At 36.6% G+C, this 26,578-nt stretch overlaps 1 protein-coding gene across 2 annotated transcripts in view; it reads left to right on the top strand.

The window, feature by feature from the left end:
- LOC142981421 (Fanconi anemia group J protein homolog) overlaps positions 1-26,578 on the top strand; it is a 61,057-nt gene that overhangs the window by 10,697 nt on the left and 23,782 nt on the right. For both annotated transcript variants that reach the window (XM_076127331.1, XM_076127330.1), the window contains exon 3: positions 24,364-24,516. In XM_076127331.1, coding sequence (XP_075983446.1) covers positions 24,364-24,516 — 153 coding nt within the window. The remainder of the gene's footprint in view (positions 1-24,363; positions 24,517-26,578) is intronic.

The raw sequence follows: 26,578 nt of genomic DNA, 5'->3' as shown, positions 1-26,578 counted from the left end.
GTATTTTGTTCCACAAAAGCTGTATTGTGTATGCACCATTAAACACTATTGTAGTATGTTAGTAAAATCGATTACAATTCTTCTAAACTACTCCTTTTTTTTCTATAATAGTAGATACACATTGAATTCCGATAGACGTTACCGCGTAATCGATTCGAAAGAAAATTATAAGTCGCAAAGTCAATTACATATTTACAAAGAGAATACATGGAGTTCGCATTTTCTGATAAATAGTTCATTTTTAAATGAAAGTTATCCGTTTGATATTGTCGTAGGTGACTTAACCATCAGGAACTATGGGAACTTGGTAGATAAATTGCCATTTAAGAATTGCCATAAGCGGCATTATTTGCCCCAACCCACACTTAGCCCGCGTGGTGGACTCAAGGCCTAACCTCTCCCTCGTTTGGGAGGAGACCCTTGCCCAGCAGTGGGACAGTAATGAGTGAAATAAAAATAAATAATAGAAATTATACTTAGCCAAGCCTGACCTGATCATCATTGGCCTGTATTCATCTATTGCAGATGATTGAAGTGGCGTCAGTAGAATTAGTGCACTTTCGTTCGTGCTCAAAAGGCCTATGCGGGATTGGCAACCGCGACCACATTTACGGCAGGTAATAGTGCCGCATCTTCCTCAGGCCTTATAAACATATATAAATAAATGCTATTCGCAAAGAAGAAGTTAGTTTTCCTCGCGATCAGGCACCCAATTTCCATTCAAATTCTTGGTGAGCATAGATACACTCTCAGTCATAACATGATGGGGCAAAAGACAGCCCGACGAGATTTCAAGCGCGGTAGATGCGGTAGTTACATGTGGGTTTCCGTATTCTCCAACGTACAGAGGTCTACCGCCGAGTTCCATAAGGTGATGACTGAAAAGCTTATTCTTGGAAATTGGTCTTATTTTAAGGTAGTAACAAGCTTACTATTTGACCTGAGTCTTATTTAAAACTAGTTAACTTTCAAAACTACAGTTGCTCACAAAATCGCTCAGCCGCAGGAGTTTTATAGGAAAACATTGCTATTAAACCATGATTAAACACATTTATTTTGATATGCACGTATGATGTCTTTGCAATAATGTTCTAGTGATGTGAGTTTTCAGTCAAGAATTGTGCTCATGTACATTTTAGCGCGATTCCATCACACAATTCAAGTATTCGGCGCGATTTGAAATAATCGAAGAATGTTCGTTAAAGCGACTTCGAGCGTGGCTTCAAATATCTATTGGTGGCGTTTACAAGTCATTTAAATTATGTACGGGAGACGTTCGTTCCGTGAGCCCTGACGCTTAACCCCGCTAATCGTTCATTTCACGAAACTATTTGCTTTTTTAGGGTTACATTTTCAAACCCTTTTTGCGGTTTCACTTTTTCGATAACCCTACGTATCGATATATGTGGTAAAACTAAATTTCTTGCTGCGACTGTTCGCTATAAACTCAAAAATTGCTGAATCGTTTTTCACCAAGAGAAGAGTATTGGTGTGATTTGGTAGAACATTTGAATATGATTGTTGAAGATGTTTAAGTTGCGAGTTAGAGCGATTAATGTCTGCCGTTTTGTAATGCCATTCTTCAGTAATTGTATAAAAATAAATAAAGAAATATGACACCTGCTAATACGTGATAGCTCAATGGTAACCAGGATATCTCCACGCAGACAAAATCGCGAGAAGAAAGTACATAGACATTTTTCAATAATAAAATAATCAGTTTCATGTTTTCAACTTTGTTCAGTTCATCAAAAGGCATCAATAAGCTTGACAGACACGGAATTTCGCATTTATAATCTTAGTAAATATGGATATCAAAATATAATGGCGATATAGTACATTCGGTACGCAGGTAATCAACTTACGGAACCCCACCAATCAAAGCAGACAGTCCCTGACATATTTTTTAAGCATTTTCTTTCTCGAATCGCATTCGGAATGGTAATTTTACAGTTTTGAGCACGTCAATCTATTAATGTGATGGTTTGGAACCTTTCGTGACTTGCCTTAAATACAGAACTAGCTGACCCGCGCAACTTCGCTTGCGTCACCTAAGAGAATGAGTCAAATTTTCCCCCGTTTTTGTAACATTTTTCGTTGCTACTCCGCTCCTAATGACTGTAGCGTGATGTTATATAGCCTATAGCCTTCCTCGATAAATGGGCTATCTAACACTGAAAGAATTTTCCAAATCGGACCAGTAGTTCCTGAGATTAGCGCGTTCAAACAAACAAACAAACAAACAAACAAACTCTTCAGCTTTATAATATTAGTATAGATTAGAGTTCCGTTTAAAAAAATGTCCTACTATAACCGGTTAATGTACATTCTGGCTGTTTCGCGGTACATTGCTGATAGCTGATTTATATTAGGGGTGACTTTTATAGTTTTTATTCCTTTGATAGTATCGATAGTCTTATATTTAAAGTTGAAGGTATCGTGCTAAGGTTGTATTTGGATGGAGTTTAATTTTATGTTTTAAGTGCAATTTTAATGGTTGCATTCAGTTTGTGGTTGTTGGAAACTATTTTGATGAAGTATGCTATGTCTTTAAATAATAGGTGGTTCAAAATATCTTATTCGAAATTATGAGATTGTTTATTATTGTACGTAGAATGTCATACGCATATATCGCACTCCCGGTGCAACACTGTCACTTTTGTAAAAAAAAAACAAATCTATAGATATGTTATAAAGTCATTGTTGTGTGAAGTGTCAACGTTTTAAATGCTTCTCCTGAAAAACTACATTTTTGCATAAGTGACAGTATTGCACCGGGGATGCGATATACTATTATTTAAAGAAAAGTTTTTCTTTACTTTTACTCGAGCTTAAGTTCTTACCGTTTCTTTCTTAATTACTCTTACGTTTTCCAGACGGAAACAGCTTTATTAATTTTAATTTTTTTTAGTTAATAATATTCCTAGTTTCATTTTTATTTAACTATTTTTTTTACTTTTTAATAGACCGTTAATTAACTTAAAGTTTAATACGTTAATGTACCCTCTCTTTGATCCTCGTACCGCCATCTAGTGTCAAGTAGCGGAACTAAAACTCACTAACAAGAAAATAATAGAGAATTGCTGGTAGTTAGGTAACATACTTTAGTTTAATGTTTTTTGATATTTTTATTAATAAAAAATAATATATAACTAAAAAATTACTTTGGACAACTCACACATTCGTCTGAGAGCTTTTTGTCTTTGAAAATAGTAGTCAACCGAAATAATATTGTCTTTGATTAAAATACTAGACCCAAATTCGTTAGTAATGCTAATTTGTATCAGTTTAATATTAAAGCTAACTTTTATTTATTCTTGAAACAACAATAACATAATGTCTAAAAGGTGTAGCGGCAATATCGTATCTTTTAAATAAAATACCCTCCTAGGCCATGTTTGACTGCAACAGCTAGCAGCACGAAGGTCCATGGGCCTACTATCTATACTAATATTATAAAGCTGAAGAGTTTGTTTGTTTGTTGGAATGCGCTAATCTCAGGAACTACTGGTCCGATTTGAATTTCAATGTTAAACAGCCCATTTATCGAGGAAGGCTAAAGGCTATATATCATCACGCTGAGCCCCGCAAGCGAAGTTGCGGGGGTCTGCTAGTACTTTATATTAGCCTAGCCTCTCTTCCAACTATGTTATAATAGGCTTCCAGTCTCACCGGATGCAGCTGGATACCAGTATTTTACATGGAGCGACTGCCTATCCGACCTCCACAACCCAGTTACCTAGATTATAACACTATACCGTTCGGTACGAGTGGTTGTCAGATTTTCAAGCTTCTGACTACTGTTAACGACTGTCAAAAATCATTGAAAACGACAGCCGGGACCCACAATTTAACGTGTCTTCCGAAACACGGAGGAGCATAATATATAAAATGGTTATCCATCCACAAAACAAACTCGGCAAGCGTAACGAAACCTCAAAAAATCAAGATTCGTTAAATTTTAAGGTGTTTGTTTATGACCTTTCTCTATTTCATTTTGACATAGAGAAGGCAGTATCAATCAGATAAGCATGCTTTATGTTATTGTATCACAGTTCTACCGTCATTTTATAACTGATAGAATTGTGATAAGAAATAAACGAATACTTACCTACTCTTTTTAGATGAAAAGGTCTCTGCGACCTCAGTTTTCTAACTGGCATTCGCTAAGAATTTCTTGACTTAAAAATTATAGAATAACATTATAGTAATGGGTACCTTTTTTATACCCGTTACTGTCCCACTATTGGCCAAGAGTTTCCTCCCGAACTGAGTGAACCTTTAGGCCTTAAGTCCACCACGCTGACCAAGTGCGGGTTGGGGACTAAATAATATCTATACTAATATTATAAAGCTGAAGAGTTTGTTTGTTTGTTTGTTTGTTTGAACGCGCTAATCTCGGGAACTACTGGTCCGATTTGAAAAATTCTTTCAATGTTAGATAGCCCATTTATGGAGGAAGGTTATAGGCTATATATCATCACGCTACGACCAATAGGAGCAGAGTACCAGTGAAAAATGTTACAAAAACGGAGAAAATTATGATTCTCTTATGTGACGCAAGCGAAGTTGCGCGGGTCAGCTAGTATTATAATAAATTTCAACCATCAGTGTCCGGGCAAGGGTCTCCTTCCAGAATGAAGGAGGGACTAGGCCTTGAATTCACCACGCTAGCCAAGTGCAGGTTGGTAACTAAATCAGCCTAGCCTTTTTTACAAACTATGTTGGAGTCGGCTTCCAGTCTCACCGGATGCAGCTAAATACCAGTGTTTTACATGGAGCGACTGCCTATCTGACCTTCGGTAAGACTGGTTGTCAGACTTTCAAGCTTCTGACTACTGTTAAAGACTGTCAAAGATCTTCGAAAATGACAGCCACAATTTAACGTGCCTTCCGAAAAGCGGAGGAACTCGATATGTGTAAGATGGTTACCCGTCCACAAAACAACCTCGGCGAGCGTGGCTTAGCCTCAGAGATCGATCCACGCGGCTGTCGTTAACTAAGCCACGAACTCCTCAAATGGTGACTAAATTACTACATAATAATAAATTATACGATAATACATTGACAAAGTGTCATACAAGCTCGCCGCCGGTAGCTGTACGCAGCTGCTCGAGTTAATATTTGTAATTAAATCGCATTTATAATTATTCCACGACGGGCCACCGCATTAAGTAAATCTTTAATTTATGTACGTTTCATGTTCACACTTACGATTGATGTACAAATAATTACCTAACTTTAAATGAACTTATTTTTTTATGGTTTACCTCAGCTTCTGCTACGATGAGGATTATGAGATCTCGTGTTCTATTACCGGGTCGGCAAATGCTATGGAATTAGGTATTAAATTTTATTTTTGAATATTACTCCGATCTTTCTTAAGGTCACAGTTGCCCTGTTACAATACTGATGACCAAAAACGGATGTATTCCATGTGCCTCTGCATATACCTTTAGGTATATCGGGCAGAATTTTATATTATGAATTTTATTATTTCGGTCTTCAAGAAACAAATACGGCATTTTGTTACATTTTAATGACAACTTACTATTTAATCTTACCGGACCGCACCGATTAGATTAAAAATCAAATTTGTTAATAGTGTTAATTTCTCTCCAAGGCCAAAACTTTTTTTAAAGTACCTAAACGTCTTCCCGAGTTGGTATCCATCCATCCATCGCTAGATGACATTTATATTTGAGAACTACTTGTACAATATTGTGTATAAACAATTAATCGAGTATCCTATTAATAAAATTCTATCATCTTTTTACATAGATCTATCAAAATAACTTAAAAAAATATAAAAAAAGCTCTCATTACGATAGTGGAAAAGAAATGTTAGAGAGCTTCAATTTTATAACAGCGCCATCTCTGGATTTCGCTACGCACTAACTCAAGTACCCTTATGCTAAGACGCCATCTATTAGAATGTGTACGAACTACTTAGAATTTCTTGTTTCTGACGCCCAATCTGCGGTACGGCTTGAGTGGCTTGAAGGAACACAATGAGATGATAAATTAAGATCTTATTTATACTAGGCCAACCCAGTGGTTGGTTTTATTTTAATTTCTTTCGCTTTCAAAATTAAGTAAGCGAGTCCGACCCGTAAGTGCGAGTCCAACTCGAAAATTTCCGTAACGTCATCTATAAAAAAACCGCAAAAATATCACGTTTGTTGTGTGGGAGGACCAAAATGCTGGCCTAAACATTTTTATATACCTACCTACTATTAAATAAACGTTAATAACAGTATTGGCATAGAAACTGTCACAAACTGAATATGACAAGGGAGCATTTAGATTTAGGACACATCGGTAAGATTGGGCAATCTACTATGAGTTGGCCATGCTTTACACGAAAAATATGAAGAGTGGAAATAAGCTTATTTTACCGAACAAATATATGTTTTCATATTGATAAAGGTTGAAGATGCTTTCACATGTATTCCATACTTCGTCCGTTACTGTAAGTAGTCCACATTAAATCTCGGGTCTTCAAGTAGCTTCGTGTTGAATTTCATAGATCTCAATGTAGGGGTTTTAAAGTGCAACCGTAACAGACAGACAGACAAACTTACGAATTTTTAATATTCCATCACAAAATGAAATCATCTGTCTCTAAAAAAATAAAAACAACTGCCTCTGTTGAACTGTCTGTTAGACTGCATCTAATTATTTCTATTGAATATTGCATGTGAACAGAATTCATCACATCTACTTAACATCGGTCCCAGTAATAACACGCACCCCTTTACAAAAAAACCTTTTGTCAGCACACAATTGGCAATTTGGCATATCAATGGCGCCAACCTATGTATTAATTACAAAGCGGACCGACAACCCTGCTTAACGTCGTTCACAAGTACGGCACACCCCTAACAAACGGACCAATCGTTTAAGCGAAAATCGACATTAATAACTGCCACCCAAATTTCAAATTTGAACAACGTTCTATAACGGATTTACATTTCAAAGAGATGACTTCGACAATTGAATTTAGACTTTATTTTGATGAAATTAGAGGTGATTTTAGTTTGGGACTGTCAAATAGCCAGGGGTGTGAATTAAGATATTATAAAAGGGACACAATAGGGGGGAATGTGACACGAAAAGCGCTTAGTGTCAACCTCATATGTCTTTGAAGTTTCATGTAAAATAGAGTGGGTTGGAGCGTGTGTGCTATTTATTTAGTTGGTGCGACACAGGCGAAGCTGGGCGTTGTATATTGTGATACACGTCACAATGACATTTTACTTTGAAATTTACCCTTTGTAGTTCACAGATTTATTTATATTATTATCTGTTTTAATGTGTGTACCCGGATTTCGTGACCGTTACTCAATATGTCTGTTTTTAAAGGGTGCTGAACTATTAAACGGATTTTAAATAAAAATTCCGAATCATGGAGACAGATAGCGAAGCGTGATTTTGTTTAATACGACGTGGTGCGTAGCATAGTATAAAATACAAAGTAGATTTCCACGTTCTTTACATATCGACGATGAAGTGCCAATACCTCCTAACTGTCATTTTGTCGATTTTTTTATTTTTAATGCGTTGGACATAAAATTGCATTTTGTGTGTACTCCTCAAGACACCTAACTAAATATGTTGATAGTTTTGAGAGAAAATGCTAATAGAAATAGCTGCTAAGTCAATGTATGCATTCAGTTAGCAAGACCTCCTGACATTAGATACATCCTAAATTCAAGTGTAAAAAGCTTCTAAATTACTTAACGAAATTACTATAATAAAAAAATACTAAAAAGCTTCTAAATTACTTAACGAAAAATAAAAATGTGACGCGTTTTTTTCTTCTCCTGTAAAATGGTGATTTTGTAGTTAAGAGGTATTGGTACTTCATCGTCGATATGTATGCTTAGATCTTCGGAATCGATGAACGTAATAACTTTACTATTTATACAAAAAATAATTTACAATGCAGATTTACATCCGGACTGAGTTAACGAAAACTTATTAGAGGTTATGATGAGGATATGTTATTTATTACAGACTGAAACATTTTATTAAGCACTCATTTGTTACCAAAGAAAATACGAAACCGTGACGTCACTACACAGTATTTCTGTACTAAAACTAGCGGACCCGACAGACGTTGTCCTGTCTACACGTCTTTAATTTGAAAATTTGAAACTTTTTTAAATAAGCTAAAACATTGTCAAGCGGACAAAATTGTGAATCTAAACCATTCTCAGATCCCCTTGAACACACACAAAAATTTTATCAAAATCGGTCCAGTCGTTTAAGAGAAGTTCAGTGACATACACACTTACAGAAGAATTATATATATAAAGATGTGTTTTTGACGTTTCATAAAGAGTAGCTGATTTGACTGGTTGTCAACTGGCCTAGTATTTTAGCTACACCAATGATATGACCACAATATCTTACTAGTAACTGAAAGAATCTGAAAGTATTCCGTATTTTTGGAATTTTCTTCCTACTAATATTGTAAATGCGAAAGTTTGAATCTTTGGACGTCTGGTTGTTGTATTTATTACTTTGAACATAAATATGATAAAATATGGTAAACAGATATGTCGTTTATGACTTGAATTCACATTGTAATGCTTGTAAACCCGAAAAATCATTTCACGCGAGCGAAGCCGCGGGCTTAAGCTTGTATTATATATTTGTTAAATAATGAATGTCCTTATGGCACAGACTGTGAGTGCATGTCGTGCGTCAAGTAGGGAGGGAATTGAATCACTCGGCACTCCACGTCACTCACACTCGGAGGAGTCGGAGGGGACACTCGCAATCAATCGTGAGGATTACAGACGCAAGGCATCTATATAATACATTATATATTTATCCCTATATAGTTACGTCAGGCATGACAAATGAATACAGAATACTTAATAGCCTAGGCATCATACAGTCACAAGTTTTTTTTGACTGGTTAAGAGTTTTGACTACAACATATACAAATGAATTTGACTCCACGAAGAGCACCTGCCAAATATATTGATGGGTGCTCTTCGTGGAGTAGCCTAGGTGCTATTCGAACGGGTCTTCTAGATGAACTACCTCCTTAAAGTCACCAATTTCGTACTACGAACTTAATAATTGTTGTGTACTTTTAAAAATATTCACATAAAGAACAAGATTTTTCAGTGCTACTTATCGGCCATTAAAATCGGGACATTTTAATGGCCGATAAGTAGCATTTTGCAACTGTGTGTTACTAATCCGGCACCAGCGTCAATAATTAAGAAAAGGAATGCGTATGATATAGATGTAACAACGAAGGCTTCCATCCATTTCGTCACCTGAAATCTCCTAAATCTCTTGTTTCTTATCTTACACTTGTGTTCAGACTTTCAGGCCTATTCGGTTCGGCATTAATCGGCCTATCCGGGCGGCTAAACCGAATATAATATAATATATAATAGATTGCAGATGAACCCGATCGGCACAAGCCGAACAAGTGAGTCGTGTTAATTATGTTTTTAGATAAATATTGCCGAACCAAACGGGTGTAGCAAGCCTGTATAAATTTGTGTGTCTGAAAGTCTGAATACAGAAACAAGCCGCTGCGCTAATCGAATAATAAAAACAAGAGACGAAGGCATAGAGTGCGGGCGACGGCTTCCTTCTTTTCTATCATAGAATTTATACTTATTTCGTAAACAGAAAATTTTATATTTTCCCAATAACGAACGTAAAACTTAAATTAGGTTCTAACACCTTGGCGGCGTAGCCTTCTTTAAAGCGAAAGTGGTTTTTGTGACACAAATATCTCTGAAACTCGAATATCAATAAATGATCAGTTTGTTGTTTATATCACTAATATAACAACCGTTTATTGAATTACCAATGATATACGCACAATGAAACTACGTTCGACTAAAGAACTATAAAAAATAATTCAGTTGACATTAGAAGGATTGCAATGTAACAAATAGAATATTGTCACAAAGTCGACGCTCGCCGACAATAGGCGCTCGACTCATAGTTTTTTTGTCAGATGTAATAAAGTTTAATCCGAAAATCCCCTCGGGCAAGTGGATGTTGTAGGCCAATTATTTGTGGGTAAGACGCTCCTTCAACGGCGCTTGGCACAAACTTCTGTGGAGAGGATTTTACCATTATTATTTTACTGATTATACTTGATATACTGATATTGATAACTTTAAGGATCGTCAGTTTGTTATTTGAGGCGCCCATAGCCAGTTGCACTCACCGGTCTGACAACGATCTGTGGGTGAAGCAACCGTTGGCGCGGTCATTCTATAGATGGGAAACCGCACAATGGTATTTGAGCTGGGCGTCTCCGTGCTTCGGAGGGCACCTTTAAAAGTCGGTCCCGGTTGTTACCTACAAAGACAACAGTCGTTAAGCCATATCAAAGGCCTTTCGGGCGGCTTGAACAACTTTGACACTAGGTTGACCACTAACCATATGATAAGAAGAAAAAGAAGAAGTTTGTTATTTCGCTGATTGTTGGTAACGCCTCGCATGATCAATTATTGTATTAATCACATTGAAAGTCTTATGGTGATTGAAAAGATTGGCCGTGAGTTTCTTACTAGCTCTTTCATAAAGCTCTACAATTCCGAGCTAGTGTTAGATTCAGTAATCATAACGACTATCATTAAAGTGTCAACATTATTGGCCAAAATTAATAAATGATTGGATTTTGATTTGGCCATCACGGTCTGTGTAACCTGCAACGTCAAGTATTCCAAGGTGAAATGCCCGTATAATATAGTTTATACTACACAATACTGTGTATTGCACAATATATCTGGATCGTATAGAGTGTAATGTCCAATAATTTCGATAAGTGAGCCTTTCTTCACACATATGCGGTTCGGCATTAATCGGCCTAGTCATACCGAATATATATTATGTGAACCCTGATCGGCATAAATCAAAACAAGTGAGTCGAGTCGGTTTTGTTGTTCGACAATTATGCTAAAGCGAATATGTTAAGGCAAAATTCGTTCTGCAGTGTCACTGTAATCGCAGTTATAATATTAAAATGTGTAGATCAGCACTAGCTTTGAACCAGGATTTCACGAAAGAATTCTGGTTAAGCGGCTGTTAGACATTACTGTTGATATTGTGACTGATTATCTTCGGGTTTTAACTAATTGGTGTTACACTGGATCAAACTTAACAAATAATACACTAAAACCTTCCTAAAAAACACTATCTGTTGGTGAAAATGTGAAACTGAGTAGATTTTGAGTTTATCGCAAATAGTCAGATCAACTGATGATACGACTTTGTTTTTTAAATATTGTAGTGAGTGCTATTACAATGTGTAAAGTATAAATAGCCCATACATGATCAGAATTAAACAAAACATTTCATCTATTTATATTTAATTAAAAATTTGTAAAGTATTGAAGATACGAAATCTTAAATTTTACGAAACTCTGTCTCTGCATTGTCACAAACCTTATTACTTAAAAATAATATTATCACACCGACTCCAATCCTGTCTATATTCCAAGTTGCGCGAATCAACAAAAATGTCTTCCTGCTTTCCCAACAATTCCTTAGTTCAATGGCTCATTCATTGTTATCGACTGCACGATTAAACGCAACGACAAAAAAATCGCAAATGATATCGGCACAAGTTCTAGTGTTACTTCAAATGCTCTTATTATTGTGTTCATCATGGTTGTATTTGCAGGCAAACTTTACATGCTGTTTATTCGACTTTTTATCTATAGAAATAAGGTTTATTTTGCTTTGATTTTATGTATTTGGTTGTTGGTTTGGTTGTTATTCATTTTAGATTCCCGTCGCAGATAGTATTTTGACATTTTCATCCCATTTTGGTGCATTGTCACCGGCGCGCTTCGGGCTAATCGTTTGAAACGACAACGCACTGTTGTTGTTCGTCCAGCGTTTTGTTGTATTATGTGTTTAGCTATCAGTTCCACAAACTAAGTGCTTTTTTATACCATTCGGGTTTAGTTTTTCTGCTCGGAATTCGATTGTTATACTTCGCTTTGGTTAGACGATACTTTTGAGTGAAATTGACTGAAATAAAACCAGTCGTGTCTCATGAATGCAGTTTCTATGTTATTTAGAATCTTTATCTAGTTGTAGATCAGTTTGTAGGTAATAAAGTTCAAGGTAAATAATATACTCTACTTGAAAATCGCAACATAACGGTCTAAACCCATCCAGGTGCGCTCAAATAAAAGCATAAAACAACTCTCAGCCAACAAAACGGTTGATGTAATACAAATTATAGTAATAACCCAATGAAAAGGCGCCAAAGTACAACAATACGACTCAGTTGAAAATATTCTTATCCCTGAAATGAGATTTAATAACGTTTTGTTAGAGCCCAATGCTCTTTTAACAAACCTCTTTGTCGATCCTATTTGTAGCATCGACCATTTTAACTTGATCTCCCATGGTCTTAACATTTGTAGGCTTTCGTTGTTGTCTTGTAGCGTTTAACAGTTCATCTTATATTGGTAGTGTGTCAACAGCATCTTCCGTTTGATAAGTTGGTTTTTGTTATTAAAAATCTTTGAACACAATTGCGCTGGATTCGGGTGCTTCGGTATTGTTTGGAGTTGAGCCGATCTGTACGTTTTTGTTCGAATTGTATAGTAAACAACCCTTTTGTGAGTGATTTTATAAATTTATATTATAAGTTTTTTGTATCTGGGCTGTTAAGATATGTTCATGATTATTCTTACAATCGTCTTGCCGACTGACTGAATCATGGATTATAAACTCCGCGATTATTTCCTGCCCGGTACTGAGTTAAATACATTGATAAATTTAGCAGTAAAGATGCTATTTTTGCACTACTTATAGGAATAAGTACAGTAAAGTATAATGAATGTTTCGCAATCTTTTTTTTTTCTAGTACCAAATATTTGTATATCTGACGTTTGTATCTACTCTTTCAGTAAAAAACAAACGTGATAACGCAGTATTTGGAAGCCACAAACATGAGAGAGTGTATGTTAAACAATATGAGCACATAACTAGTTTGATGCGGTATTTATTTGGGTTGTCTGGAGCTGCGGCCGGGTCCGAACGCCTCGGGCATCAATATTGTCCCTGTGTTCCGTCCCTCCCGGATTACTCGTGTGTAGGTGTCTCTTCTGCGAGAGTGGGCGATACTACGGTATTTTGGCTATATATTCGCTGTACTGTAAGCCAATGTTTACATAAATGCGGTGGAAATTCGTAACTAGGAATGTATCAGACTATTGAGATGAGAGATTAAGACTTGGAGAAAAATAAAGCGTACTTAATTTCAGCATCTCGAAAAACAGTCTTGAAGTCCAAGCGTAAGAGTCTCCTCCGTCGCAAAAAGACAACGCAAACAGAAAAAAATCCCGTAGCAAATTACTCAAAAAATAAACTACAAATAAAGTAACGTACAACGTCAAAATTAGGCGCGAAATCGCTCACGAGCACTCGCAAAAACCTCGTTAGCAGACGCCATATTTGTTCGGCGACAGGGAGCACCCTCTATATACACAAGCAACACACAACAGTGTCCTCTCACACATCACTTCTGACCAAAAATCACCTCTATTTTACAGGCTATAAGGTTGATATTCATATGTATGTGAGTTCTAAACGCAAGTTGGTCTTTAGGGTGTATGTCGGATAGGGGTGTGGGCAACACCCCCGGTGTCGCGTTGTACGACGCAATAGCTCGTATGTGAAATGGATATGCAATACGATATGTGAAAGTGATATTTATGGGTGAACGTTTGCCAGTTCTTTCAGAATTTTTACTTTGAAGACTACACCACACTCTTCAGTCTCTCGTTATCGCAATTTCTTTAGCTTCAGACACTTCAAGAGAAAAATTATGCTGTATAATACGGGCTAAAAGGTGCAAATATTAATAGGATTGGATTTTTAATATCTACTTATAGATATTGCCAATACAGTATGTACCTTAACGTTTCCTTTACGTGTTATTGATTTCAAAATAAATGGCATTGCTTTGCATTGCTACTACAACATTCAAATGTTTATAACTTTAACGTAAACATCTGTCCACGGCACTATATACAGAAATATTTTTTAGCTTTAGTCATAGATATCTTAACCTAAGTAATTTTTTACCTCTACGAAAAAGAATATCAGATTAAGATCCTCATTTAAGCCTAGCAGCTAGGCATATTACAAGCTTTCGAAGATGTTATCTAAATGTTATTACTGGTTAAAAGAAGCTTACAGTTTTCCTTTAGCTATTGGTTGCTAACTACTAAATATTGTCAACTAATGGTAAATGGGAATTTCATATATATATATATATTGCCTAATATGAAATCCAACATCAAAATGGAATGAATCTAAAACGAATAGTGTGAAAAGCAGCCAAGGTATTTCCAATAAGTATCGGGGGAAGCTACGGCGTGCGGTAACGAGAAATTCCTGCGTGGAAAGAATTAAATACTTGTAGACAGTAGCTATAGGCCAACAACTTAGTAGGGAGCCTTGTGTGCAAGGTTCCCGGCCGGGGGAATAATACATAATTCAGATTTTTTAACTACCTGCAAGCCTTCGCAGCTGAAGATGGCCTGTTTGATACAGCTATTTTATTTTGGAATCTAGCTTTTACCCGCCACTTCGCCCGCGTGTGTGACTTACTTACTTTAGGACTGATTTTTCATACAAACTTTCATTCCCAAATTTACCCTCTTGGGGGTAGAATTGAAATCTATCGAAATAGATCAAAATTAGATTGAAGAGCGATGCCTACATTATGACATCTGCCTGCATGTCAAATTTCAGCCCGATTCGCCCAGTAGGGCTATGCGTTCACTATGTCAGTCAGTCAACTTTGAGTTATATATATTTAGATACATAGAACTATTAATTATAATCTAAATAAATCTTGCAAAATCAAGGTTCTGTATCATCCCGGTTTCGTATCGATTGAAATTAGACCCTTCAATCTTTACTCCTGAGGCTTGAAGGCCCACCCACATCGATAAACTGTTTACGATTGTATAAGAGCCCAAATTGTCCGCTGTAAAAGGTTTCAAAGAAACATTTATTGCAGTTTTATAAAAAGGCCAGGTTTCACCACTTGATTAAGGTACAAATAGTTTATCATAAATTTTGACAGTGGATTTAATATATCTATTGGATAGGTTACCAGACGCTTTTCCATAATTGGTTAAATTGGTCCCCAGTTTAGTCCTTTATCTTATTAAGACTTTCGGGGTCGATTGAAAGAAAATTAAAATTTTCTGATTATTCTGATATTAGATACGACTCTAGCGAGTACTATTATACTAGAGTGTGCACTGCACGAATTTCTTTTTAATTCTTTACAATTACCAATACCTATGTACTATATTATTATTATTTATTTATTTATTATTATTAAAACAGTGTTTCTTACATGAAACTTATACTTATGGTCCACAAAACTGTTTGAACAGTTTGTCTGTGGACACGGTCGAGTCTCATTTAATTATAGCAGTACTTAAGATGTACATATATGTATATATTGTATAAGAGCTTTGATTATATATTATAAGTTTATGTATTATAATGTATTTATATTGTATGTATAAGAGTAATATTATATGGTTCAGTAGCTTGTGTTTTATACATGTATATTTGTATATGGTTTCATAAACCGGAGTTTCATTTCCTATTTCTGGGATGAAGTCTTAGGGATTAATTTTCAAATACAAGTAACCTGTTTGATCCCAGATTTTTAACTATATCATCAATGTCGGCTGTGAAAGCTGTGAAAGCACAACAGGCAGAATTTTACGTGTAAAATATCGATGTAATCATCTGTCCAATACAAAAAAAATATTGGTTAAAGAGATCCAATGTCTCACCATATTTGGACTGCTGAGCCACCCTAACGCAGAGAGGACGAATTAATTCCAGCAATTAATGGAGGGTTTAGGACCGTGGTGATCCCCCTTCGGTAAATTCAATTATTGATGCCTCTACAGCAACGCAACGCTCGCATCGTTCGGCTCTCCCAAACCGCGGGGCGGGAGCTTTTTGCTGATTTTACTGACGCTATTGTGAAATTTATATCAGTAAATAATTACCGGGTCAATAATAAAAAAAATATACTTACTGAAAGGGATTGTCTTCGCCAAAGTCTGCCTTTATACAAGGCTAGGAAACGCTTCGTGACGATGCTCTCCTGCACTGAGTGATTAGGTACTTATTATTATTATCAACCCATATTGTCCCACTGCAGGGCAAAGGCCTCCCTTCCCTCTTTCCACCTATCTCTGTCTAAAGCTATTTCGTGCCAATCTTTAGTATGAGAATGAGAGTACAACTCATCTCTATTCTATATACTCACTATTTCTAATCCCTACACGCATAACTTCATCATATAATATGTAAAGTCTTGCTGATTTGCCTTGAGCTGAAACCCTCGACCACTTACATAGTACACGAATGCTTATACCGCTTTGCTCAGTAAAAACGAGTGCTCGAAACTAAAAAAAAATGTAAGCCGACGCCAATTAAACGGATAGTAAATTTTGTAAGTAAAAATCGGACACTCGTAGCATCAAGTAAGCGTCTAGGTAAAAATTTCCGAGCCTAAAACACGAAACACCAGTGGTGAAGCCGTGTGGCGTATAACAAGAGAAGTAAGGCAGGGTACAGAAGCGCGGGCCGAGCGGCGACAGAGCCGAGAGCTCGCTAATTGCCACTTGAGCGCCAATTACGACGACGATACGCCAACGATGCGCGGTGAGGTCTTGCCTTTTGTGCCTTTATAATATAAAATAATGAAGGTAAAATGTGAGGTGTACCGATGTAAATATGTATTGGTCATTATGATTGTAATGTATAGGTTTGATTACTCCTCCGAGCTTCGGAGATAATGTAAAGCCGTCGGTCCTGCGCCACACTTCGCACTGGTCGTGTCGGTTATGAGAGTGAGGGAAAATAGAGTGTATCTGCGTATTGTGCACACACTTAGACACTTTAAACAAAGTTCTGCACCGTTAGCTGCTTATATGCTGATTTCAATTAAACTGGCCGCCGTAGCCGGATATCAGCTTGGAAGACAGTAGTATAGGTTTCATTGAAAAGCTGTTAATAATAACTGCTTATAGAATAGGTATAACATGTTTATGTCATTTACTTGTATATCACTATATAATCAACATGTTAAAGTGTAGCTAATTCTAAAGCAAAGATAATTGAGAATATAGTTATTTACACATGTATGTAACGTATTTATCATATAAAACTACCCGCTTGAAATAAAGACACGCTTAATTCCGTACCAAGTCACAGTCTGACTTGGAGGGTCGGGAATGAAGAGCGAGCGAATGTGAAACACTTGAGCCGAGCGCGGATTACGTAGCGGGAGCGAGCCACTTTCCACAGTACGAGTCGACAAAAGATGTCGTTATGCTGAGCGCTTACGATCGTGTGCACGCAGCATGCCACTCGAGAAACCCTCTTTAAAAAAACTTAGTACCCACCGTCTAATGCTGCATTTACTTGTGTATTTATTTTTGTTTATGTATTCGGTTTTATGTACAGCTCGTTCAATCTAATAACGAGGCGCGCATAGCTTGATCAATTTCGATCTTAGCTATACCTAATAATAATATAATCTATACTAATATTATAAAATGGTAGAGTTTGTTTGTTTGTTTGAATGCGCTAATTGCAGGTAATTACTGGTGCGAATTGAAGAATTATTTTACTTTTGGATAGCCTATTTATTAAAGAAGGCTTTAGGCTATATCACGCTACAACCAAAAGGAGCAGAGCAGCAGTAAAAAATGTTACAAAAACGGGCAAAATTATGACCCATTTTCTCTTATGTGACGCGAGCGATGTAGCGGGGATCAACTAGTTTATAATATAAAGTTTCACATATTTGGCCGTCACGGCATGCTATATTAAATAACATTTTTATGTGTTATAGATTCATTAATCATTTTAGAATGGGTGGAAAAACCTTGATGCAGTCATTTTAGAATAGGTGGTTAGTAGTATTTGAATTGAGCGTCTCCGTACTTCGTTTGGCACGTAAATAAAGATAACAGTTGTAACACCATGTTGAATGCCTAAAGGATAGCTTGAACAGCTTTGACACTAGATAGACCACTAACCATACGGTAAATGCAATTTGTAATTATGCAGTTATGATATATTATATATGTCTATGTCTAAAAAACTAAACTCATGACTAACGTGTTACCCGATAAAGTAATATGCTGGTTTCAATTAAACACATTCAGAGAGCACTTTATCTAAAAATTACGCTATCAATTGCAATTGAAACTAACTTAAAGACTTTATTGTACTAATAGGAAGATAACATTAATCGTAGAAAATTATTATTTTCTTGTTTAAGCTTAAACTCATGTTGGTATTTTAATTGTTAATAAACAAAGCATGCTAAACTAGCTTCTGCCCACAGCTTCTGCATGAAAATGATTCTAGTAAAGTATAAATAGTTCTATGTGTTAAACATTCCAGATTCTCAAACATACATAAATACATCCATACATCCACCCATCCTCATAAACTTTCACATCTACAATATTAGTAGAATAGTATGATTTATGTTGTCAATAACCTTATGTCTCCATTTTAAATAGTTTGCGGATATTCAGACATTATAAAAATATGATGTTACATAATTTTCCTTCGAAAACAATCTCGTGTTATTGAAATATAACTACTAATAGGCCTTGACTTATTGAGTTCTTGGCGTGATTGAAATGTGCGTTCTGCAAATTCGTTCTACTTATGATCGTTATTCAAGGTTATACTTTTAACAGGTATTTGCGAAGGATTTGGCCATTTGTCAAACTGAGTTTTAAGACACTATAGCGAGTAGAGCAACTATTTACTTAGCGAAATGGACCTTACTTTTAAAATGCCCTCTGGCTTACTAGTGACTACGTAGTGGATGTAGAACGCTTTTTACTTTTATCCATTATAGATTACTTACCCATACATAATCATAGTACACAAATCATACGTCATAATATCAAAGTAAATACAAAATAGATTCAAAGCTAAATGATCAAAACATTTGAACGTTAAACGCGTAAGTACTACGATGAAACTCATAAACTACGCCATAAATAATAAACAGTACATAAACAAATCAAAATCACAAAGTGATGCGCGAAACGAAATTATACGGAACCCGTCCATGAATAATAGATGAAGCGACAGCGTGATCCCTATGTAGGTATCATTACTAGCCTCTTGTGCGTAATTAATCGCTACGGCTACCCATGACGAGGCTTGCTTTATTAAATTTTAGCGCTTTCCGACCCCCGGTGGGGTGCCATAGAGGGGTGAGTGGGGATGAATAGACCCATCACTTTTACTATTCACTGCGGACGGTGGATTAGCGAGATGAATTTCCTGATCCCCGAGGGGGTATAAATTGTGCGTGCCCCCCCCTCTCACTATTGATGCGGATTTGCTCCGATTGCGTCGCGATTATTCAGCGATCGTTGGAGATTTTTTGTTACCGAAATGATAATTAAATATTTGACGAGTACCTACCTATTCACATTTCTGTTTTGTTTAGGAGAGGAGGGTACGGCGGTGTCGATGTCAGCTCGATGTTGTATTTTGATAGAGGTTGTAGATAACAATCACAAAGTATGACGTGACTTTAGTTTATTTTCATTTTGTTTCGACCATTTGACTACTTACTGTTATGCTTTTTATGTTTAGTGGCATTCTGTGTGAAATTGAATCAATTTATGAAATTTTCATTCGTTTGGTAATAGCATAACGTGAATCGATATAATGCGTAACACAAAGCTGACATGTGCAGTGTTTCCTTTGTGAATATCCATAGCAATTTGCGATGCTAATCAAACTTTAATACTAATGGCCAATTCAGATTTGCAGCGAGGCTGACAGGACGCCCTTTTATATACGCTCGCATGGGTATGTGCGACCGCCCATACACACATACACGCCCGAGGGTGTAATATTTTTCACCCCAACAAAAACATACCACCGTTTTAGCTGGAAGCGAAAGTTTCGCCCCTTTGTCCAAGCACAATACAATACGCGTTCGTTATATTTTTTTTAATAAACCGGCTCGGTAAAGCACAGAATCGATGGCCGCCGGCGAATAGCAACCGAATCACACAGTTAATTATTGACACATCCGTTTTTTATTCCCCGTCATCAAAGCTCCATTGTGGTCGCCTAATATTATTCCTTTTGTGTGGCACGTTACTGAAACTGGCTATTTCCTTACCTTTGTGCCCTGTTACGTTTTGGGCACGACGTTGCCTTTGTTCCATGAGAATTATTGTTCTAAAATTACTGGTTATCAATTTTCTTGGAGTTCTCGTGCTCGGCTGTATCGGACGTCGTGTTTGAGGGTTTTAAATATATTATCGTTCTACTTGATCACGTTCATTCAATATGCTTATAGAAATGTTTATTCGACAGATTTTATAGACAAATATCACACGCAAGCTTTAACAAACGATCATATCGTAAAACATGCTGACAATTAGTGGTATTCGATTACTGCAGCAGAAGTAAGAATATTCGGAACAATCTAGAAAATACTAATAAAAATGACAAAGATACTCAATGATATGGGACACGTGAAAGAAGCATGTTACCCAAAATACTTTTATCTTTTAGGTCATATTTGTTAGTACCACGCATATTTAATACTGTTCATATAGACGAAGGAAAATGACTGTTTGCACAAACAAACATATTCAATTGCTTTGTATATCAATATGAAGGTTAAGTTCACGAGGATATGACAAGTTGGAAGTATCTCGAATAAAACAAAGCTAGGGCAGTTTTTAATCAATGATCTGTCGATGGTCGCAACGGGCTGTCGCGATGAATAATTGAATAATTTTTGTGGTAATGAAATGCGAAGCGGCGCTTACCGGCGACGGGACTACCTACCCCGATCTAGATAAAGGGTTGTATCGCGCTCGACACGAAAACTAACGGATACGATCGCTTTCCGATAACGTACATCGAGCACGGAAACTCGAGCTCTTAAAAAACTGCCATCACCAAATAAAAATCGGTTGAAATATTTTACGACTTTTTAAAAGGTCTTTGACAGCATCGATCAATAATATTTTATGACTGATTCCCAACTCGTTGTAAAGTCACCTTCGCAACCGAATATACAAATTTATTTATAGTCAATAAACGTATTAAATTAGTTTGGTGGGCTATAAAGATATGTTGATAGATATTTTGAGAGCCTAGTACGTAAAGGTAACACTCTAGGTCCTAACATAGCTGTATCAAGCGATTGTATTACTCAATGTAACTTGACTATTGATTGATTTGCAATAATTTTGAGAAGTTTTGTTTTAATCAAACTATTTAGCGTGAGTTTATACATCCGTGAAGAAAGGCGTCATCTTAGAGAAATACAAGTTTGTTAAAGTAGAAACTAGGGTGTTACTCTATTTTTTAAACCATGATAACGATAACACTAATTCGTACTACTTAATAGTATTTTTTGTCATTGCCTAGATATCAAACTCTGGTTTAAAAAACATTACTGGGAAATGTTGGACTACATCTACAAGATAAAAACAGTAATTATTCAACGACCTAGTCTTCGATCTAGTCACAGAATAAAGTCTACTAAAATAAGGTAACTGGAGGTATTATTGTTGAAATCTTAATATGACGATGTGAGAAACTAGCAGGAACACTCACAAAAATCGTAATCCTTTTGATTAAGTCGCGGCGGTAAACTCAAAGGCAGTGTAGGGTTTAGGTCTTTTCACAGAATATGAAAGCGTGCTATATGGACGTGGTGTAACGCGATACTCATACAAATCGGTGCAACCACAAAGCTTTGCCTCCGCCGCACTTCGCCGCCAATCATATCACCGTGCTATTCAAATATTTGAATCGTCTTTTTAAGTTTTGATTGTAGAGCTGCAGAGCTATCGACGTTATTGAGATGAGATGTTAGAAGTGAATGTAACTCAGATTTTATTGAGTAGTCTGATGTATGTTGGTTCAATTTTACTCATTGTTAGTTTCATCTTATTGCTGTTTTCGGTTAATAATTAAGAGTTTTGGGTGTGTGTACAAGTAAAGTTTTTAATTACGTTGCATAAGAACATAGATACTTTTATTCTTGACAGTTTTTCAAAGATTGTTTGAAGTGTTAAGTCCTGTCATAGCAAATGTAGCTTCTCATATCTAGTGAAAACTTCATCTGCTGAGTAGTCGTAAAAAATTGTATATTCGTCAAGAATTACATGCAAGTTAATTATTAACTGTGACTGTGAACTGTAATTTTAAGTGGTCAGAGTCGTTGGAAAACTTTGCAGTTATTACTAACCACTAAAGTCACTTATTCTCCTATTGGACATGATTTAGAATAAGGAAACTTTTTAATCGACGACACTTGGCTTTCAGAAACCGAAAATAAATCTCGGAGTAACAAGATTTCCTTACAATTTTTCTGCATTGATACTTATTATTTGTAATATCTTTGTAACTTAATATGGTCGTAGATATGTATAGTTTCCCTATAGCTGAGTCGTAAACTAAGCTTATCACCTACACGTAGTCTTAGCTGAACACAGTTTATCACGATTTATATAACCTAAAAATCTAATTAACGTTCTTTTATCTTGTCTTTTATCGTGACTCGGTGTAAAATAAAAGTCTTGACTACTTAGTTTGAGATCGGAACTTGAGTAATGCTAGGCCTCTTTAGCCGACGTTTATAACTAACTCACAGACCGTCAGTCGCTGCCTTAGCAATCTTTTTAATGCTTGTACTTCTCTTATACCCATTATTTTTATTTAGAGAGTTTTCTTTACAATACGTTGCCATTATTGAAAACCGCTATTGATACATAAGAATGTCGTTAGATATACCTACACAAAGTAACAACGCATCTTTGAGAATCTTTGTTGTAGCAGAAAAAAGGATCGCAACATTTTCCAAAATTGAAACGTAGCTAGTGGTTGTGTTGGGCAACTTTTCATGTCTAGCCAGGCTCGTGTAATGGAAATGACAAGTCTAATGTAACAAGTAACAACTGAAAACATCCCGTCGGACGGATGTAACAAAGCATTCATTTTCTGATGGCGGTAATCTCGCCGAAGGGCGGCATTGTTCGTCATTTTCTCTGCGGGCCTATATATTTTTTTTTCGTATTTTCTTTTCGAAAAGAATAAAAATTGTGAACAGTATTGTCGCGGCTGAGGCTCGCGCCGTGATCGCGCAAAAAGGAGCCCTGGATGACAACGAAATGACGGGAGCGTCCGCGGGTGGCCCCCTCCCCCCGCTCTTGTAAAAATGTCGCCGAGGGAGGGGCGGCGTGCCTACGACAAGACGGCATTTTTACACACCGCCACCGAACTGGCAGATCCTATACACCAATTTGGGATCAACACAAATTGAGCCGTGACACGTCGGGCGAGGCTCGAGATTGCCGCGAGGGGCTCCCGCTTGACTTTTTAAAACACGAGCCGTGTTTGCGATAAATCGATAAGTATATACGGTACCCGCCAGCGCCAGAGGGTACAAATTGCACGGATTTTACAATTCTTTGTGTTGACACGCTGAAGGGTGGGGCGTTTAGCGGTTTCCGACCGATGTTTTAGGAAATATTAAATTTTCGGTTTTAATTCCCATTCGCCATTTTCGTTTTAGTGGGTACTTAACATTTCCCTCGCTTTTGTCCATATTTCAATGACTATTTCATCCAATGCTACACGATTTGATGATCAGAGTATTTGTAAAATATTTTTACAAGCATTTATTAATAAACTACCCTGGTAGACCAACTCTTGTCTCACTGATAATACTTAAAATAACGATTACAAATCACAACAAATAATGCGTGTAGGATTTAAATAGATATAAAAATCTTAATTACAAATCGAATTATTAACCTTATTTTTGTTCATACAAAATATGGACACGAGCTTTTTATTAGGTAGATTGCACCGGCAAAGTTCAACAGATTACAATGACCCAATAATCTTCCAGATTTCAACCAAAAAAACAATAGCTTAAACCGCTAGTTTCATGACATGACATGACATACAGACACTATCTAACAGTTCATGAGATCGACGATCAGAGAACGCCACTTGCATTCTTACAAATTTCCCTTGCTTCATTCACATCCATACGTCTGGTCATACACCTTCGAGTAAAAAAAGGGTGTAATATTATAATAAACTACTACATTGCAGTCAACACAATTGATAAAGGTTTATTTTAGTTTTGCAAACTTTTATCAATTGTGTTGAAAAAATAATCGAAACTAGTTCAAATTCCCACTGTCAATGTTACCCAAATGATTCAAAGTTACCCAAATTGACCTTAGTAAGATAATTACAAAGACCGTCTATGATTGTCAGATCGTATAAGTCAAGAGAACGCTAAGCAGCAGGCCGAGTCATACTTCGCGGCACATCCTCAGCTGCAGCATAAAGACGTGACCGACTACATCGCCACGCCGACCAAGAGGAATGACGTCACTGTAGATGACCTCTTCACGAAGATACAGTTTGGTAAGTAACAACTCATTTACCTGTATTTATTTATAGCAGATGTACTTCTACTAGGAGCTTTGTCAGCCTCTAAAAGGTAAGGTCGTTAAGTATTGATATTCCATATTCTGTGAGCTAAGTGTGAAGAAAGACAGTTTTGCATTAATTTAGTAATAAATATACAGTATAAACACTCATCTTTAAATACTTTCTTTCTAATATCAAGAGGATTTCAAATTATATTAATACAGGTGTTCTACTTCGGGTCATGATCTATCACCTTAACTTTAATCTGAGCTAAATCGGCGATTTAAATCTGAATGATAAATCTGAATCTGAAAGCGTAAAAGAGTTTATTCTTTATTTTATCGGCATTCAATTTTTGAAAAAAGCATGAATGAATTTGTTGTCACTTAGAGAAGAGCACAAAAAAGGAGTGTACTAATCTGCTATCAGAATAAAAAAAAACATTATTACCATCTGCTAGCCAAAGTTTTCCTCCAGGAAAGAGGAAGACGTCAGACCTTCGATCAAATTTTGTAACAGAAATAATTATTTCAGTACAACAGAGAAATCTTCACGCATCAACAATCACTACAAGTTAAAAAAAAACACAATCTTACGCAAAGGCATCAAGCGTTCTGCCTCAATGCCTTCCCATATTCAAATTATCAGATCTGTCGATCAACGCGCGAACAAAACGCTATTACGCCTATTACCCGTTTTAATATTACAACTGTAAGGGCATTGTTACAAGTGCGCATCTGCTACTGTGCACCCTCGATTGTGTGCAATCGGCGTTAGATTTCATATCGAGATCAGTTTTTGTAGAACCTACCGCGAGGTTTTGGGGAACGGATTTTTATTTCGTGTTCCGACTTTTGGTACGAATGGACGTTTGCAATTATTTGGTACAATTATTCTTAGGTTCTTGTTATACTTATGCCTAGTTCCTGAGGCACATTTGGTAGTTATTCTATTTCTTTCTTCTCTTTCTTTAAAGCTACTACTCCCGCACTAAGAATTGCTCTTGTGCCGCGGGGACTTTTACAAACATACAAACAACGGACACAAAGTACAACCAGACTCGAAACAATTATTTGTGGACTGCACAAATAATTGTTCCGTTTGGGAATCGAACCCGACCTAAACCACTGCGCCACGGAGGCAGCCTTAGTTTTTTTGTATGAGATTAAACGCTATTGAATAGATAAACTATCTAACTGTGACTACACTAACCTGTGGGAGGCTATTGAATAGATAAACTACCGCTAAATGTACTCAGAAACCGGGGGTTAGTCCGATAACTTAGTTGAAAACCTTGTTTGCAAGGTGTAGGAGAATTTAGAACACCAGTGATGCAGGCTCATGCAGACGACCGTGCCTGTTTGGTACAGCTTCCTGATTTTGAAAATAATCATTATAATTTAGAAAAATCGTGCATGCTTAATGCTCTGTACCAAGTTGTCGGACTACAGTTATGTGGTGTTTTAATACATCTTACATTTCAAAGGGTTTACTGTAATTTATAAGTGTGAATAATATTTAAGTAAAAATTGTTTGATAGAAACAAGATTTCTGTGTAAAACAAAAATACCCGCATAAATAAGCCAATAAGTGTCAACGTTATTTTCAACAAGCGTTATATCCAAAATTGTTAATTTATTTATGTTCACATTAATTTTATATGTCGCCCGGTTGGTGTGACGTCATCAGTACAGGTTGTGTTTGTGTGCGTGTGCGAGCGTCGTCCAATCGTCACCTTTCGCGTGAATTGTAGGCGGGGCTTCACACCCAAGCTGCGACCACCACACGATCGATCTTATTTGAGACTCGAAAAAATACTAACCCGGTTTGTCACGACCCGTGTTAATAACCTATCGCTAGTCAAGACTACTGTGGTTTACTTAATTGAAGTAAACTTAAAAATGGGGTGCAAATGGGTCTTCACGTGATGAAAGTTTTATGTTTCGGTACTTTTTTTTAACTTGACGTTTTGGCCCAGTTGTATCGGCTTTGTTAGGTTAGGTTAGGCTTTAGGCCGATTTGCACGTTTTCATTTGCTTTGTATTATTATGTGTAC

The sequence above is a fragment of the Anticarsia gemmatalis genome, chromosome 20 (genome assembly GCF_050436995.1).
Source record: "Anticarsia gemmatalis isolate Benzon Research Colony breed Stoneville strain chromosome 20, ilAntGemm2 primary, whole genome shotgun sequence".
NCBI classification, from domain to species: Eukaryota; Metazoa; Arthropoda; class Insecta; order Lepidoptera; family Erebidae; genus Anticarsia; species Anticarsia gemmatalis.
Note: the sequence above shows the minus strand (reverse complement) of the source record. Positions and strands in the feature narration are given on the sequence as shown.